The sequence below is a fragment of the Peromyscus leucopus genome, chromosome 2 (genome assembly GCF_004664715.2).
Source record: "Peromyscus leucopus breed LL Stock chromosome 2, UCI_PerLeu_2.1, whole genome shotgun sequence".
NCBI classification, from domain to species: Eukaryota; Metazoa; Chordata; class Mammalia; order Rodentia; family Cricetidae; genus Peromyscus; species Peromyscus leucopus.
In genome coordinates, this window is record NC_051064.1 from 83,749,531 (window position 1) to 83,767,476 (window position 17,946).

The following is a 17,946-nucleotide window of genomic DNA, read 5'->3' on the forward strand; positions in this document are numbered from 1 at the left end:
TTACAACACAGGATCAGCGGACAGCAGGAAGCAGAAAAGAGAAGAAAGTATCTAGAGTCAAGCAACCTGGATGCCCTAAACAGTGATTGTGGTCCAGATCTGTGAATGTCAGGGTTCTCCTGTATCTCCTCCATAATGCACATAGATTCTCCTTTATGAAGGGGGAAATCCTTTCCCTAGACCCCTTTAGGATGTCAGTGTCACTGAAAAAGCATATAGGTACAAGCGTATTTGCTCATTAGGATCTGAAGAAATTTTAAATATTCATTTTATAGTGAACCATATAAGGTCTTGCCCACTACTTGCCTCTTCCACTGACACAACAATAGTTGTTGTGTCACAGAGACACAGCTCAGTAATTAATTTGGTTAATTATAGCAATGCCACCAAATTTTATGAGTATATTACATGAAGATATTGTGTGAACCCATAGCATCTTGCTGAGAAATATTTCACATCAGAGATAATAGCAGGGTGATGGAATATAAAGATTAAAAACACTTGGCTTTTTATAATGGAGAAATTTCAAATTACCAGATAAAGGCTGGTTAGAGAAACACATATTGCTCTGTTAGAGAGAAGTCAATATTTACTGCCTGTGAAGAATTAGCAGATAAACAAAGGCAGGGAAGGAGAACACAAGGCTAAGGGATTTGCTGGAAATTCAAGGATCCAGAATCATCAACATATGCAGAGTCCTGATTCTGTGCTGCCTCGGGAAAGTTGAAAAGAGTCTTTCTGGGAGACTCTTATGGAGACGTTCCATGGCCAATCACAGCAAACGCAGTGTGGACCTTCTGTCACGTAGTGGTCTAATTACAGTCGCAGAACTAGATTTTGTAAAGCCTAAGAAAACTTTGAGAGACTACTTTATCTAAACAAATGGGAAATTCTTACTTTTGCAAACTTTACAAAAACATATGACTATATAGTGGAATGTTAGGTGCTGCAGGGTCTTTGGAAGGGACCTAGATCGCAAACATGCTTGGGAACTTGCTCTGCTTCAGCTCCCATCAGACCATGTCCCTTCCTTCTATGCTTTCCACAGAGGTTGTTGGGACTCTGACAATGGGTGAGACAGTGGAAGACAGGAGAGCTGCACATGGAACTTAGTCAATGAACTTGCATGCAGACAGCCAGTCATGATCACATCACATTTACATCATAAAGCTGTGTGTGAGTATACTTAAAACAAAACAAACAACACTTCATTTTTAGGTTATCATAACCAGATTTTTTTTTAAGTAAATTTATTTTACAACATCATTTAGTTCAACATAATAGCCACAGATTCCCCTGTTCTCCCACTCTCGCCCCCCCTCCCCTCCCCCTCCCGCCACCCCACCCCCCATTCCCACATCCTCCAGATCAAGGTCTCCCCCGAGGACCGGGATTGACCTGGTAGTCTCAGCCCAGCCAGGTCCAGTCCCCCCCTCCCAGACCGAGCCAAGTGTCCCTACATAGGTCCCAGGATTCAAACAGCCAACTCATGCAACAAGCCCAGGACCCGGCACCAACACACGGCTGCCTCCCAAACAGATCAAGCCAAATGACTGTCTCACCCGTTCAGGGGGCCTGATCCAGTTGGGGGCCCCTCAACCTTTGGTTCATAGATCCTGTACTTCCATTCATTTGGTTATTTGTCCCTGTGCTTTATCCAACCTTGGCTTCAACAATTCTCGCTCATATAAACCCTCTTCTTTCTCACTAATTAGACTCCCAGTGCTCCACCAGGGGCCCAGCCGTGGGTATCATAACCAGATTTTAACATGTTGCCTGGGAATTAAGAAAACATTATCCCAAACCTGAGTCCTAATGAGGCAAATTGCCAGTCCGATGAGATAATATTTAATGTCATTCAAGATCTTTGCAGGAACTTTACAGTAAATCATTAAGAATAACCATTTGAGTTCTCCTAATCAGATGACTGTGGAAGAATTCTCTTTGGAAAATGAGAGAATTTCAATTACCACCGAGCCAGGCGGCGGTGGCACACACCTTTAATCCCAGCACTCAGGAGGCAGAGACAGGCGGATCTCTGTGAGTTCAAGGCCAGCCTGGTCTACAAAGTGAGTTCCAGCAAAGGCACAAAACTACAGAGAGAAATCCTGTCTTGAAAAACCAAAACCAAAACAAAAAAAAAAAAAAAAAATCAATTTCCACCGAGCTAGTAAAACTTAACTTTATTAATGCATCTTTGTAACAAAGAAAAATGGGGCCCAAAGAAGTCAGCTGTAGCACACATGACTGTTTACAATGGGCTCGATGGTAGTTGGCAATGCAGATCTGTCATGCTAACATATAATGACATGCTTGGAACCCTTAGGACTGGGGGTTCTAACTCAAGTGAATAGGCCTTAAAATTAGCATATTCTAGTGCTTGTTGCTCTGGAGTACAAGTTAATGGATTTTTCTTAAGGGTGAAAACATCTATCTCATTTTTAATAAATAAACGTTTTATTACAAAAATCAATTTTGCTTAATGAAGTCTTCTGAGAGAAGACACTTTAATATGTTTTACTAGTACATATTAAGACCACTTCACACCTCATCGTGTACTTTGTCATCTCTAACTAGAGCAAGAGAACGAGACAGAACACACTAAGTGAAGCAATAAAAGCTTTTACTGTGAGTTGGGAAAAAAACAAATGGAAATATTTCTTTTTGAGACAATGTCTTGCTATGTAGCCTTACCTGGTGTGGAACTCACTATGCAGACCAGGCTGGCTATGAACTCATAGAGATCTGCCTGCCTCTGCCTCCCAAGTCCTGGAATTAACAATGTGCTCTCTCTACCACACTGGGCTGAAAGATTTCATTAAATGAAATTACTTAATTTTTACTACATCATATTTTCTCACAATCCAAGCAAAGTAGATCCCAAATCTTCCTATTTTTTTTCTCCTAGACCATTTTTGCTCAGCAAGATATGAATGAACGTAATTTTTCTGCCTCTCTAGGGTTCATATATCAAACATGTCTTCTATTTCAGCAAACCTTCCTTTGACACTGACAGAATGCTTGGGAGCCATTCAGAAGGTCAGAAGGCAAATGCCCCATTGAAAGGTGTGAGCTGGATTGTGGGGAGAGCACTATTTGAGAAGCGCACCATGGAGTGTAACAGCCTTCTTGCTTTAACCAAAACCACAAGCCGCATCTCAGGGAAAAGACTTGCCTCGAAAGCAGGCAGATTTATGTCTTTTCTTGACTATTTCAAGCATTTAGAACAGTCCAGGACACAAGGAGACAACACTGCCAAGTAAGCGAGTTTATTAGAGACTATAAATGCCACCTCATACACTGCATGGGTATCATTGCAATAGGCAACAAGCCCTCTCGTTTTCTTCATTTAATAGATAAAATAGGTGACACTCTGGGAAGGTTAAGAATGGTGCACTCAGGCAAAGAGCCAAGAATAAAGGCAACTCTGTGACCTAGGTCTGTGTTTACAAAATCTGAATTTATAACTTCACCTCCAATAACTTTCTGTACCATAATTGGTAAGAGAAGTAAATTTAAAAACTAAACATCTTTTTATGTGTTTGTATGTGTGTAGGAGTGAGGGTGAGCGTATGTGTGTGTTGGGAGCAGGGTGACTATGTGAATATGGCAATGACATATGCCATGACACATCCATGGAGATCAGAAGACAAATCAAGTGTCAGTCCTTACCCTCTGGCTTGTTTGAGGCAGGGTCTCTTTATTGTTTTATTACCTCTTACAAATGCCCAGCAATCTAGCCCAAGACTTTCTGGAAATTCACTTGCCTCTCCCTCACATCGCCCCATAGGAGAATTCTCACTTGAGGAAATATGATGTAGTAAGTGAAATTACAGATGCTAGGACTTCATTCTGGATTTTGCATGGGCTCTTGGTATTTGAACTCATCTCCTCACACTTGCATGGCAAGCACTTTTCCCACTTAGTCATCAACTCAGGCAACAAATATCCTTTTCTACCAGCTCACTAAATGTTGAAATGATGCCTTACCATTTTCCTGCTCTTCTTCAGTATATCATTATGGATACTATATTTCCAAGACAAATATAAAATTTACAGGTAAATGGATGGAAACATCAAACATTGTACTGAGTGATATAATGAAGACCTAGAAAGACAGAACTTGCATGTACTCATTTGTATGTGAATCGTAGCATTGAGTCTTTACATTGTGTGTTTAACTTGTCATCACAAGTAGAAGCCAGGAAACTGATAAAGGACCATTGGTGGTGGTGGCAGGAATTCTTAAATGAGAGAGGACAGCAGAATGAAGGATAGCAGGTAAAATGAAGGTTTATAATGGGAGGAGAGGTAACATCAAGGGGTAAAAAATGGAAGGGCAAGGCAGAGGAAGAGGTGAAAAAGGGACAACTAATACTAAGGATATTTGAAAAGGCACTATGGAAACTTATTAAATACATGTATTTTTTCATATAAAAGTGTTTAATTGGAATTACCCTACACAGGAGACATTGCTTTTCCAAGAAGCCATAGGTTTAAAATAAAGCCCAGTGCCAGGCAAGGAGAACTTCCCCTGGAATGTTTGTCAGTGTGCCTCTGAGACCCCCAAAACAACATAGAATACTGCTGTTCTTCCAGGTGACCACCAGAACCTGATGGCAAGAACCAGTGATGAAGACATTATACACTTTGGTCAGAGAACCTGGAGAAATCAACTTAGTTCTGATTAGGGAGCTTTCTCCCTGCTCACCAGCTTTTAGAGTACCAGAAGGTATTAGGCAGGCTTCTGCGGAGAAAAGCCATCAAAAGTCTTCCCCACCTGTGTATCTTCCTAACTACTCTAAGGGCCAGTGTATGATATGTTCATGAGTGTTAACTGAAGCTGGAATGTTGGGAGAATAATTAACTGTTTTCTGGTTGCATTTAAGGCTCACTCCACAAAAGGAAAAACATGTTTGCTACCGTAAATATGGCCAAGAACCTATGGCATCAGAGTTTATGGACAATAGAGTTGAGTCTACTACTATTATCCTGCTAAATATGTGTAAAAATTGTACTCTAACTTTAGTCCATCTCTCAAACCCAATTGAGGAAGGTACCTTTTGCAGTGGAAGGTAGTTAATGCCAAAACTCACAACTGGTCAAAGCACAGAAAACATCTTTGAAGTGCTTATCTAAAAATGGGACATCTATAACACATTCCCTCCCAGTAATTACCTCAGGGACCATTGTAAATGAGGAATGGAAAGATTGTGTAAGACAGAGGTGGGAAAGAACCAGACTAAAACAATGTTTTCTGGACATGACAGGATCACTGCACATAAGAACTTGTAACTGCACAAGACCTGCACAGATCAAGCCCATCAACATTCCAATATGGAGCGGGCAGAAGCCACCACATCTGGGGAGCTGTGTACAGTTGATGGCTACTGGGGAAAGGGAGTCCGTTTTCTTTAAGGATGTGGCTGAAGGTAGGTCAACTACATGACAGTGGTGGCTTATTTACAAAGAGACTGGAAGGTGTTGCGAAGTGATATAGGCCTTGGAGGAGTGATGAGGAGGAGTGAAGGGTTAAATGTAGAAATGACAACATTTTTAAAAAGCAAAATAAGAAGATCGCTTCTTGGCCTTTTGATTAAGATCAAGTGTAAAAAGCAAAATAAGAAAATTAAAATGAGATTTTTATTATCTGTGTCCAAATTCAGTAACAATATAAATAAATTTTAAATGTAACACAAATTTGGTGTAGGTAATCAAGGCAACTGACTACACAATCCTAATGTGTAAGCATTCTGCAGAACTCTTTAAATGGGCTTCACCACAAGTATGTACGTGGTGAGGCTAACATTCTCGGTACTATATATTCGTGATGAATAACTGGTCATCAGACTTCCAAAGTAACAGGAAAAAAAAATATGAGTATGTTTGAGTCTTCTTTCATCTTATTTGCATGTGAAGGCTGATTTCTCAATTCACTGGACAAAGACATGTGTTAAGAGACAGGGAAATGTCTTTTCCTGGATTCTTGACCTATATTCCTTCATGACATGTTGGGAGTCCCATCCTGCTCTAGGGATAATGCTACATTGATAGAGCAGTGCTCAGATTTGAAGATATGCTGAAAGGAAGCAAGGGGATTAACATTTTTTCAGGAACTTTTACATCCCAGTCAATATGCTGCATGTTTCACAGGTATACCATTAGTTTCTCACAATAACTCTAAAAGTGTAATAATGTCCCATTTAGGCATGATGATATGTCTGAACCTATGTAGTTAGGGAGCAGGGGAATGCACATACGAACTCCCACCTGATAAAGCTACCAAGAACAAGGGTGCTCTTGTGTCTCCCTGTTTCAGTCTCTGTTACTTTCTCCCAACCTTGACTTTTGTGATTCCTTTTCATATTCTCCAAGCCACATTACCCAAGAAAAAAATACACATTTAGTTCAGAATAGGTCAGGTGCACTAATACATGCCCAAGCCATCTCTGATGTATGTGTGATGGTCTACCTATGTCACCATGTGTAGATTCAGTCTACAAGCACATTCTGGGTACACTTTAAATTCTAAAAATGTGACTTGACCATAAATAAAAGTAATAGTGCTTAGACACATGGAAAGACTATATAAAATGAAATTTAAAAATTTGAGAATTTCAAAAGTAGAAATAATTAGGAAGTTAAATATTTCAACAACAAAATGTGTGTATGTGTGTATATACATATACACATAAGCACATATACCTCATAAAAATACTTACACATGTGTGTATGTACATATATGTGTACAAATATCTCCATTCACACAGTTTGGGGCATAACTATATAATGTATTAATATGAAAGTCAACAAGTAGATTTATTAACACCATAATTTATATAATCCTATACTCCTCTATTTATTTCTAGTTCATGTCACATCTCTGGTTAGCCATGCAAGTATACAAATGCACAAGCATCAAAGCCAAGCAGTGTGCAAGTGCTAAACACACACCTTCAAACAAATATTATTAAATTTCCAGTCTCATTTGCAGCACATTTCATTCTTTTATTTTATATCCTGTTCCTAAGACAGACTTTGAATCACTCTCCCCAGTACAATTCTTATCCCTCAGTTTCCCTGTGCAATCTTCATCTCTCAGTCTCCCCAATGCAGTGCCCCTCTCTCATTCTCTCCGGTGCAGTGCCCCTCCCCATTCTCCCCAGCGCAGTGCTCCTCCCTCAGTCTCCCCAGTGCAATGCTCCTCCCTCAGTCTCCCCAGCGCAGTGCTCCTCCTTCAGTCTCTCCAGTGCAGTGCTCCTCCCTCAGTCTCCCCAGTGCAGTGCTCCTCCCTCAGTCTCCCCAGTGCAATGCTCCTCCCTCAGTCTCCCCAGTGCAGTCTTCCTCCCTCAGTCTCCCCAATGCAATGTTCCTCCCTCAGTCTCCCCAGTGCAGTGCTCCTTCCTCAGTCTCACAGTGCAGTGCTCCTCCCTCAGTTTCCCCAGTGCAGTGCTCCTCCCTCAGTCTCCCCAGTGCAATGCTCCTCCCTCAGTCTCCCCAGTGCAGTGCTCCTCCCTCAGTCTCCCCAGTGCAGTGCTCCTCCCTCAGTCTCCCCAGTGCAGTGCTCCTCCCTCAGTCTCACAGTGCAGGGCTCCTCCCTCAGTCTCCCCAGTGCAGTGCCCCTCCCCAGTCTTTCCAGTGCAGTGCTCCTCCCTCAGTCTCACAGTGCAGTCTTCCTCCCTCAGTCTCCCCAATGCAGGGCTCCTCCCTCAGTCTCCCCAGTGCAGTGCTCCTTCCTCAGTCTCACAGTGCAGTGCTCCTCCCTCAGTCTCCCCAGTGCAGTGCTCCTTCCTCAGTCTCACAGTGCAGTCTTCCTCCCTCAGTCTCCCCAGTGCAGGGCTCCTCCCTCAGTTTCCCCAGTGCAGTGCTTCTCCCTCAGTCAAGCCAATGCTGGATCACAGGTGTGTTCCACCATGCTTGGCTCCTTCTTTCCAAAGCCTCTTTTACATTACAATTGAAAAGAGAAGGATTCCTTCTGTAAAGACACAAAGCATGGTCTCATTTACAACCAGAACATAGACACCATTATGTACATTATATGCATGACCAAAATATGTTAACTATTGAAAAGTCCAGTATGCTAAATGTTGGCAATAATACATATTTAATGCAAAAATAAAGTTGAGCCAACAAAGGTAGCAGTCAAATATATTGAAAGGAAGGACCTGAAAATTTGAGATATAAATTAAAATGTAAACTATTTTTTAAAGATCATAGTTAAGTGCATTTTATCTTACTTTTTTAACCATAGTTAATAAAATATTTTAAATACAGAGACCTACAACTGGACAAATGTGCAGAGTGAGAGACTATGGAGCACCTAGTCCTATATGGAATGTCCTCATCCCACCCCTCCCCTCAAGTCTCAGGGGCCTCTGCAGAAGAGGAGACAGAACGATTGTAAGAGCCAGAGGTCACTCCAAGGAAACAGCATCCTCCAGGCACAACAGGACTGATGGACATATGAACTCACAGAGACTATGACAGCATTCCCAAGACCTGCACAGGCTCAAACCAGATGGGGTCACAGCACAGAAAGGGGGAAATGGACACAAGGGTTAATACCCCTAACCCAAGTTGATACCACTTGATAACCAGCTGGCAATGGGACATGAGTCTCATTAAGTGGAGTGTTGCTGAGTCTGTCAATCATACTCCAGGAGTCACTGGGCAATACAAAATGAGCTCCTGTCTGTGGAATTTGTGTTTCAGGTTTGTTGTTGCCGTTTTAGCTTTTTCTTTATGTTTAATGGTCTTTTACTTGTTTGTTTTTCTGTCGTATGGGTTTTTGTTTGTTTGTTTTTTTTTGGGGGGGGTGTTTGTTTTGTTTTATTTCTTTTTTTAGGGAAAGAGAGAAAATCAACTAAGTTGGGTGAGCAGGAAGTTGGGGAGGATCCGGGAGGAATTAAGGGAGGGGAAACATGATTAAAAGATACTATGTGGCAAAAAATTATTTTTCAAGTAAAAAATAAAATAAGTTAAGAGTATTGAGCTATGTTACATCACTTAGTTTAGTGTGACAATGTGGGTATTAATTCATAAGTTGTGTACGTGCTTGTGTACAGGAGTGTGTATGGTATATGCACACATCTAGACAGAGGTCCATGACTCTATGCCCACTCACACAGAGGCCCTGTTGTGTTACTCTCTGCCTTATTCCCTAAAAGCAGGGTCTCTCACTGAACCCAGATGTAGGCTGCTGGCCAGCAAGCAGCAGGCCTCCTGTCTCCACCCCGCATTGCACCTGGCTTTTTACATGAGAACTCAAGAGCTCATGTTTATCTAGGAAGTGCTGTTACCCACTGAGCCATCTCTCCAGCCTCTCATTGTTTTTTAATAGGATAAAATAAGTTGCTTGCTCTTCTAAGGAAATATGTAATTAGGACTCTGATAATTAAGCCCTAGATAAGGTATTTGGTATATCTGTGGCCCAAAATCCAATAAATTATGCATGCACAACTTTTAAAGCTGCATCTTAATTAGTATCTTAAAATAAAACTAATTTTGAAAGCTGTGATAGTGAAGTTTAAAAAAAATCATCCCAATTTTATTAGCAAAAGCCAGCTAAATATCCAGCTTTAAAGTATAAACATTATATAAAACTGACCATGAATTACTGAGTTCTGTGGTAAATTCCTGTACAAATTTCAACTCACAGACTGCGTCTGTTAGCTTCATCCTATTGTTCCTCATTTCATAAGTCACACACCCATGTTCTACTCCACTGTGAACTACTGTGTCCCTCTCTGATGGCTTACTTCATGCATTACTTGCATAGGCCACTGACTGCCCAGTTATTTCTTCAAATATTTTGGTATGGGTGCTTTGGATGAGGTTAATTTTTAATTCAGGACACCACATAAAATAGATCGCTCTCCCTTATGGAAGAGTAGCTCTAAACAAAAATGGGTAGCCATTCCCACAAATGAGGATGAATTCTTTCTGTCGATAGCCTACAAAACAGAATACTAGCTTTTCCTACTCACACACACATCCTGGAGCATCTGTTCTTTCTGGGCCTTGAGCCTGCTGGCTGTGGGACTAGAAATGTACTACTCATCCTCTTGGGTGCCCAGCTTGCCAATACACCTAGCATATCTTTGGACTTGTCAGTCTCATTAATCATGTAACCCAATCCCTTAAAAAAAAAAAAAAAGTCCATTCTGTTGACAATGCTACTGGTCATCTTTCTCTGAAAAATCCTCACTGATGTTCCACCCCTATCCTGGGCCAGTAGGTTGTCATTTCTTACACATGAAAGCTCTCTGTGTTCAACATTCTCTCACACTAGCTCTGTCTGACAGACTTCTATTCTTCAGGCTTTCACTTACAGGTTTCCTCCTTCCTATAATACATCATGTAGGTAGTGTTTTATCACACTTGGCATTATCATCAGACTCAAGATCATTTGTAGATTTGTCTATTGGAAAAATGCTACTGTTCCATGATAATAAACACCACATTAATCCTCAAAGATGTTTGCTGTATGATCCAGAACAAACAATCTCAAATTCTCTAGATGTTAATTTCTCAAATCAGGAACAAAATAACAGACATTCCAGCACCAAGTTCCTTTCTGGCTCAACCTGCCACAGTCCCTTTAAGTCAATAATTAGCGAACACTCCTATGGTTTTTATATTCAGTTTATAATGATTAAATATATTATTTTATTAGGAGGTCAAGAGGAGAAAACTGCTCTTACTTGAAAGCAATGCTTTATTATGGCATTTTTTTCTCTCTTTAAAGACATGGTCTTGGCATGGAGAAGAAACAATAATGGTTGCAAGGAAGAGACATGCACCATCCATACAGTAGTCTGGAGACATGACAAGCAGACAAGGGCAGCTGTGAAGTTGCACACACATCACCAGCGGGGGTTCTTCTAATCTTCCCCTTACCAGGGTCTCCCAACACTATTTAAAGGGGCTCCTTTCTGTCTTTATGACACCGATACTGATTAGGAGATTATTCTTTTTAAGCCCTAAAGACCAAACTGCTAGAAGTCAGCAGTCCCTTTCCATAACTGCCTCTGCCCACAGCCACCTCTTTGTAGCAGGAAGGCAGGACTACACAGGAACATGCTATCATTTTGTTATCCCTTTATCCCAAGCAGTCTCCTACTTCACAAGCTTTTTCAAGTAGCCTTTCCTCAGCTCCACAATTGTCAGCAAGTTAGTTCTGTGCTGGCCACCCTTCCTTTTGTTTCAGTCTTTCATAAAAATCCTTTTGTGTGACAGTCAAGCAGCTGTGCTTTGTTCTTTAATGTTTCTAGCCTGGATCCCCAGCCGAGATCACTTTATAACATAAACGGCAAAGTACCATTTTCACAGCAGGGACAACTGTGTTCATCTTCAGAAAGAGGCATTAATAAAATGAGCCTGTAATGAACATGCTAATTCTGATCGCAGGATAGTGCACAAAGGCAGAGGCTTCCCTGCCACCTCCCTGAATGATGGTAAAAGTTGTTCACGTTCCTTTTTTCTTTACAACAGCTATAATGGCTTATGTTTTATTTTTTGAACAGACATATTATGCAAACATTTCTCTCTGTTTTACAATGCGATGCTGCCTCGTCTCATCCAAACTGTTCACTGTGTTTTACTATCTCAGTAAGAGTCACCTCCGGGGAAGATGCTTTTTCCATCTTGCAAGAACTGACTTCCTGAGCGAGGCATGTCACTGAATCACACACAACAGTAGCTAAGAAGAGCTCTGACTGATCAGATCATCAAGCTAAGGCTTCTCTGTACAGATGAGGTCAAGAAGACAGAGAAGACACATAACTAAGAGAACAGGGGCATGGGAAGACTGGCTAAGAACATCATAGACTTTTGTCACAGAGCCAGCATGAAGCTCAAATGACAAGAGCCTGGGCATAAGTACTCTGCATTGTCTAACACTTAAAGGTGACCACTTCCAATGCTATATCACTTATTGAACTGTATTTTTCAAACTGAATAAATGGAATGCCTCATATTTGGCCTGCTAATATATTAGACAGCAGCTGCACTCTGCTTGTCTCCTATAAAAGAGCTAGTTTCCCATAAGCAGATGTGGAAAGCAATGAGATGTTTACCGTGTTTACTTGTGATGCTAGTAGTAGTTTGATGGGCAGCACTATTTGTATATGGGCAAATATCTGGACATAATCCACTAAATTTAGAAAATGTCTATTTTGTATTACTAGTTTGAATGAAATGTATTTCCAGACTGCCTGCCCCCACAAAAAATGAGTTCAGGAAACATGCATGATATTTAGTCATGTTTGAAGGAAAAGAATGACTCAATTATTCTAGAACTTCATTTTAGAGAAATGGAATTTTGTGAGCAAGAAGGAAGGATTCTTGACCCCTATCTTTTAGCACCCAAAGCAGCAGACATTCTTAGATTTTTTTCAGCAGTGAGAAGAGACTTTGCACAGTGCCATCTCATTTGCCCAGCGGCTGATAACACACATCAGTAGAATGTGCTCACTCCCAGTTTCATTATATATATTTCTATGTTTCCCTGCAGATATCAGGAAAACCTCACAGGCAATCAAGTCAGATCCAGAGAACCAATTTCATCTAGATGGCAATTCCTACACCTAAGATATACCTTCTGGTCCCTTGCATGTACCAACCTACAAGTCTAATATTTAATCTATTGTGCTCAGCAGTATTCCACAGTGGATAAGCCCCAGTCATCACTAAGCTCTTAGTGATCCCTGCAGCCTTCACTTACAGTCTGCTCTGGAGGAATTATATGTATCCGGCAATCATGCAAAGCCTCCTAAAGAGTCAGGTAACTAGTGCCAGGATGTGCTTGGGCTTCCACAACCACAGAAACTGAAGGCGGTAATAATAATAAAACAAGCTGAATGGCTACATTCAACCTGCATGTCCTGCTCAGGGAACTACATATTACAGTATGCTTAACTGCTCAAGATCTCATCCCAGGGCATGGTCAGCCTTGAGCTTTGAGGCGTCTGTCCTTTGAAAATTGTTTTTTGAGAGTCCAGACAATTTGAAAAAAAAACTACTGAGGGAAAGTGTCCCTGAAATGCTCTTTCAGTGCACATGGGTGGTCAGAGTATTATTATTATAATGTCTTCTGCATTTAGCCACCCAGGTCAGACATTTGAATATCCAATTACTTAGGTTCTCCCAGAGCCTATTTGAAATAAATGAGTGCTCTCCATCCATCCTACTTAGACAAAAGCCATCATGACAGTTGGCACATTTTTGGCATTTGTCAGCAAAGTGGGAAGAAAATAAATGACCCATGTAGCTGAAACAGGCCTGTGATGAGGGCCACTGGACAGCAAGTGTAAAGTGGTCTCCATCTCTTACAGAGTGGGAACTCTTGAATGTCTGCCAACATGATCCGCAAGAGAAAGTAAACTCAAGATAGTCAGACAACTCATTAGCTATAATACAAACACATTCACCTCCCTAACATTTCACAATGTTTTAAGCCCATAAATGCTAGTTTATTGCTGGCCTATTATTAAATGATTGTTATGAATAGAATTATCAACACCTGGAAAAGTTAAAGAGGTGACTCTGGGAAACAAAGATGATACTATCCTCAATTATTTTATGAAATGGAAATGGAAGGAAGAACTCTAAGGTCGTTGCTATTCTACTTTTCTGTTATTCAATGTCACTTTGTAATTTTCTCATGAAACATTTTCCAAACAACTAAATGAAGTTATATAAGAAAGGAAGGTTAAATGTCTTACTATAATCACATATTTTTATTTAAAAGAATAACATATGACAAATAGTCATGTAAAGAGTCAAGATCATATTGAAGTTATCAAATGCATCTGTTTACACAGTGATGAACTATTTAAAGCAGAGAAGACAGGGGTCCAGCCAGCCAGGAAACAGGAAAATATAAATCACAGTGAATTTCTAAATAAAATGATTCTTTCTGCCAACATTTTGTTAATATGTTCATGGATAAATGCAGATGAAATCAAGAAAGTAACACATATTAATTCCTTTTCAGAAATTCAAAAAAAGTTTAGATGGTGGGGAAAAAAAACCCAAAAGTTCCTAATTAACTTCAATTTATTTTACCTTTCTAGTAGACTTTCTACCTACTAGAAGAATCAATGGTCATTGGAAGTTGAAAAGAAAATTCTGGGTGAGTCTGAGTTTTGCTCAGGTATGGGTATGTCAAGACTGGTTACATTCTGAACACACATATAGATTTTCATTCATCCAGATGTTCCACAGCATGAATATACCACCTATACACATAGATGAATAGTCCATTAAAATTTAACATCTGAATTTTAATAACTATCTACATTTTATTTTATAAGATCTTCTAGCTGCCTGGTAGATTTTATTCCTCATTTTATCTTTGCAAATATTTTAAATACTTTTTTAAAGTTTAAAATCCATTTATGTGGTTTATTATTAGCACAAAGACTTAAGACTTCTACCATCATTGTTTGAGCTTAATTGTGGGTTGAAATTGGCTGTATTTCTTTAGAATTTGAGGCTTGGAGTATATATGGCTATAAAAGACTGTCTTTATGGCTTAACCCGCAATGGACATGCTCTCTGAAGTGGATGCTTTCAGGGTCTCTTGTTCCTTAGTTTGGGACTCGGTTTTCAAAGCACCTTTTGGGCTAAACTTTTAGGCTCTAAGAAGAGCAGCACAGGAATATGGCAAGAAGCCTCACTCTAGAGAGCTGACACACCTTCTTACTAGACCTTACTTCTCCCACGCATGTGCCCTTCCAGAGAGCTGAAATTCCAGTGCTGAGCTCTGTAATTCTTGCAGCCCTCATCTTTGCTTCTATGTTTATAAAGGCCTCTTCTCTGGGGATCTCCCCATTTACAGCACCTGAAAAGTTCTCTTTCTCATTAATTTGTTTTCAAATATTGTCAAAATTGTATTAAGAAAAGTCTATTCTAAGTTTTGCAAACAATCAATTCTGAAGCATAAAACAAGAAAACGGTATAACAGAGAAAGAGATAAAGTAATGGAAAAACATTAACCTAATATACCAACTAGCTGTCCAGTTAAGCAATGCTTGTATCTCTACTCAATAATCAGTACTAGAAATATAGCAATCGGCGATATTTAACACTGCAGTACTGTCATAGTAAAGGAACTCTACAAAATAGGCACACTGGGGACCATGTCATGCTTCACCAGGCTGCTTAAGCAGCATAGAGGAAGAGGTGATCCACCATCTTATTTTATTCTTCAATCAATATTAATTTAAAAATGACTGAAATTAAAGAACTATTTTTGACATAAAAATGTGTATATATTATCCTTGGCTTTGACCAATTATTTTAGGGAAGGAAGCTCATCTTTACATAGTGTTGCTTCTTTAATTATGTAACCATCAATGTCAGCTTGGGTAGGTAGTGTGTACAAGAAACAGTATAAGCAGGTTTTAAAAACAAAACCAGGCACAAGTGATGTTAACAAAGGAGCAAGCCATGCATTTCCCCATCTAGATTTCCTTGCCCAAATCAACATGACATCTGGCATTTAAAACAAACACTTTTCACTTTCATTTTCTCTTTCTGATTAGCATTCCTTCAAGAACCAACAAGACATCCTCTGTCCAGATAACATTTGGCACATCTCACCATTTTACTTAAAAACTTTTCTCGGATGATCGTGCCACAACACTGGTCTCTGAGCAGTGCTCTACAAGAACACTTGACACAGAGAATTGAGGCCATGACACAACCATAACCGTGAACTTGAGCACTTACCACGTAAAACTGTGAGTCTGGTGGACACACTTATTTCTCCCACGTTATTCGAGGCCACACATTCATAAATGGCCTCATCCCGTGGAGTCCTTAAGGGCTGTATTCTGAGAACTGATCCAGATCCATCATCAAATTCTATTACCTATTAAAGGAAACAATAGCTGTCACAGGTGTTGTTACAATCATCTACCTCTCAGCTAAACTTCTCAGTAAGGTAGCGAGCCAGCCATTAGGCTCTGAATAGACCGAGCATCATTCTGATAGAGCACTGAATTCTAATAGATTGAGAGAACAGAACATTTGATGGTATTTATATGCCTTGTGCCAAACAAAAGAAAAACATAAAATTACAAATACACAAGTACAGATTTCTAATCTCCAACAAAAACCATGAAAATTTTCTCATTAACATATCTAAAGCTTAGTAATTACACAAGCACACCATGGCTGAGTAGACAAACTTCAGTTACTCACTTTGGCAACACATGTGCTTATGTGGACCCATTTAATACTTATGATGTAAAGTGAAAACTTAGTGCTTTTCACCACAAATATTTCTGCCAGTTTGAAGGGTCTTGTTCCTAACAATATATATGGTTGAACCATGAGGAAAACTGCATAAATCTAGCACTTAGGGAGACAAGAGAACAGTCACAACCCAAAGCCTAGCAGCATGCATTAATTCTGTCATAAATCATTCCAGTATTTGTTCCAGCTTAGCATTTTCTGCATTTTTAGGGCTTTCTTGCCATGAAAAGGAGGCTTGTCTCACCAAGTCAAAGATCAATGTCTACATATCAGCCCAGAATATACTGTCATTGTGAGTCTTCTATAGTTTAATATAGGAAAATGTATAAAGACCGTTAATATAAACTTCAATTAGTTATATATTAAATGTCATTGTATAGTCCTATTCCTTAACCATTTTGTATACTGACACCTTCCCATGCTGTCATGTATTAAAAGCCAGTGTTCCAATTCCCACTTTGAAAACTTTTAATATGCAGCAGCCAATGCATGCTGACCATGCACCAGTCACCATTTCTGGCATCGACAGAAACAGCAGCAAAATCAGTTTCATCTACTCATCTACTATTCATGCAGGCATACAGAGTGTATGAGTGGTGTGTGTGTGTGTGTGTGTGTGTGTGTGTGTGTGTGTGTGTGTGTGTGTGTCTCGTTAACAAGTATGAACAAAGAAGGTCTCATGTTTTGAAATATGTGATTATATCATTTATCTTTATAAGATTTATTTAGGAGATCAATGGTAACAGCAAGCATATCAAATAGCACTCCTCTTGACAACACAAACATTTTAACTATAAAAAGGAAAAAAGTTTATATGCCCCAAATTCACACACACACACACATTATTTTTTATATGGTGTAGAAAGTTTTTAAAGATATTTTAAGACAAGTTTAAGCCACTGTATCTTAAATTCAAATATATAAAAATTAAAATTTATGTCTAAATTTGTAAAATTATAGGTTATGATCCGAAGTCAAAATTTTAGATTCCACTGCTAACTCTACTCAGAACTTTTATGAATGTGAACTCGTCATCCTGCTACACTCTGAACGATGATGACACACTGGGTTTTTAGTTGTGATATTTATTTTCACCACAGATTGCTATCAATTTTCCCAAACTGTGCATTAGGCCACAAAATCTAATAGAAAATCAGACAAAATGGAATAGTTTTTTGTAATTCATGACAGTCCAGGAATCTTGATGTCCCCTAAAACAAAATCAACAGTACACTCTGTGTGCCTTCAATTATAAGTGTGATCAGCTCCTGAATGAACAGATTCTAAACCACACAATTCCTCCGGAGCACTCCAGAGAAAAAGTCTGAAATGATTTAGGAAGGAAGAAAAAGTCTCCAATAGATTCCCTGCATAATTAGGCTGTCTGGCTTGTTCCTTTCACTAAAACACGGAAGTGGATTTCTTATTCTAGTCTACAGGACTAGTGAAGATCACGCTTGCTATTCTTAATCCACTCTCTTACCCTTTGGTAACAGAGCCTGAAATCCCATCCCTGAAAATAATCCTGCAATTAAGCTACAGGATTGAATACAACTGCCCCCCATCCCCAACATCAAAGGTAGATTCTGCTTAGCATAAACTAATTGACAAAATTTACCAGTCCACATAGAGTGCTGAGATGTAACCATACCCCTCAATATGACTGAGGGAGATAGGAACTTC

The 17,946-nt window shown here is 39.7% G+C and overlaps 1 protein-coding gene across 50 annotated transcripts in view; it reads right to left on the reverse strand.

The window, feature by feature from the left end:
* Ptprd (protein tyrosine phosphatase receptor type D) overlaps positions 1-17,946 on the reverse strand; it is a 2,272,674-nt gene that overhangs the window by 280,163 nt on the left and 1,974,565 nt on the right. For all 50 annotated transcript variants that reach the window (XM_037203364.1, XM_037203377.1, XM_037203376.1 and 47 more), the window contains one exon: positions 15,736-15,877. In XM_037203364.1, coding sequence (XP_037059259.1) covers positions 15,736-15,877 — 142 coding nt within the window. The remainder of the gene's footprint in view (positions 1-15,735; positions 15,878-17,946) is intronic.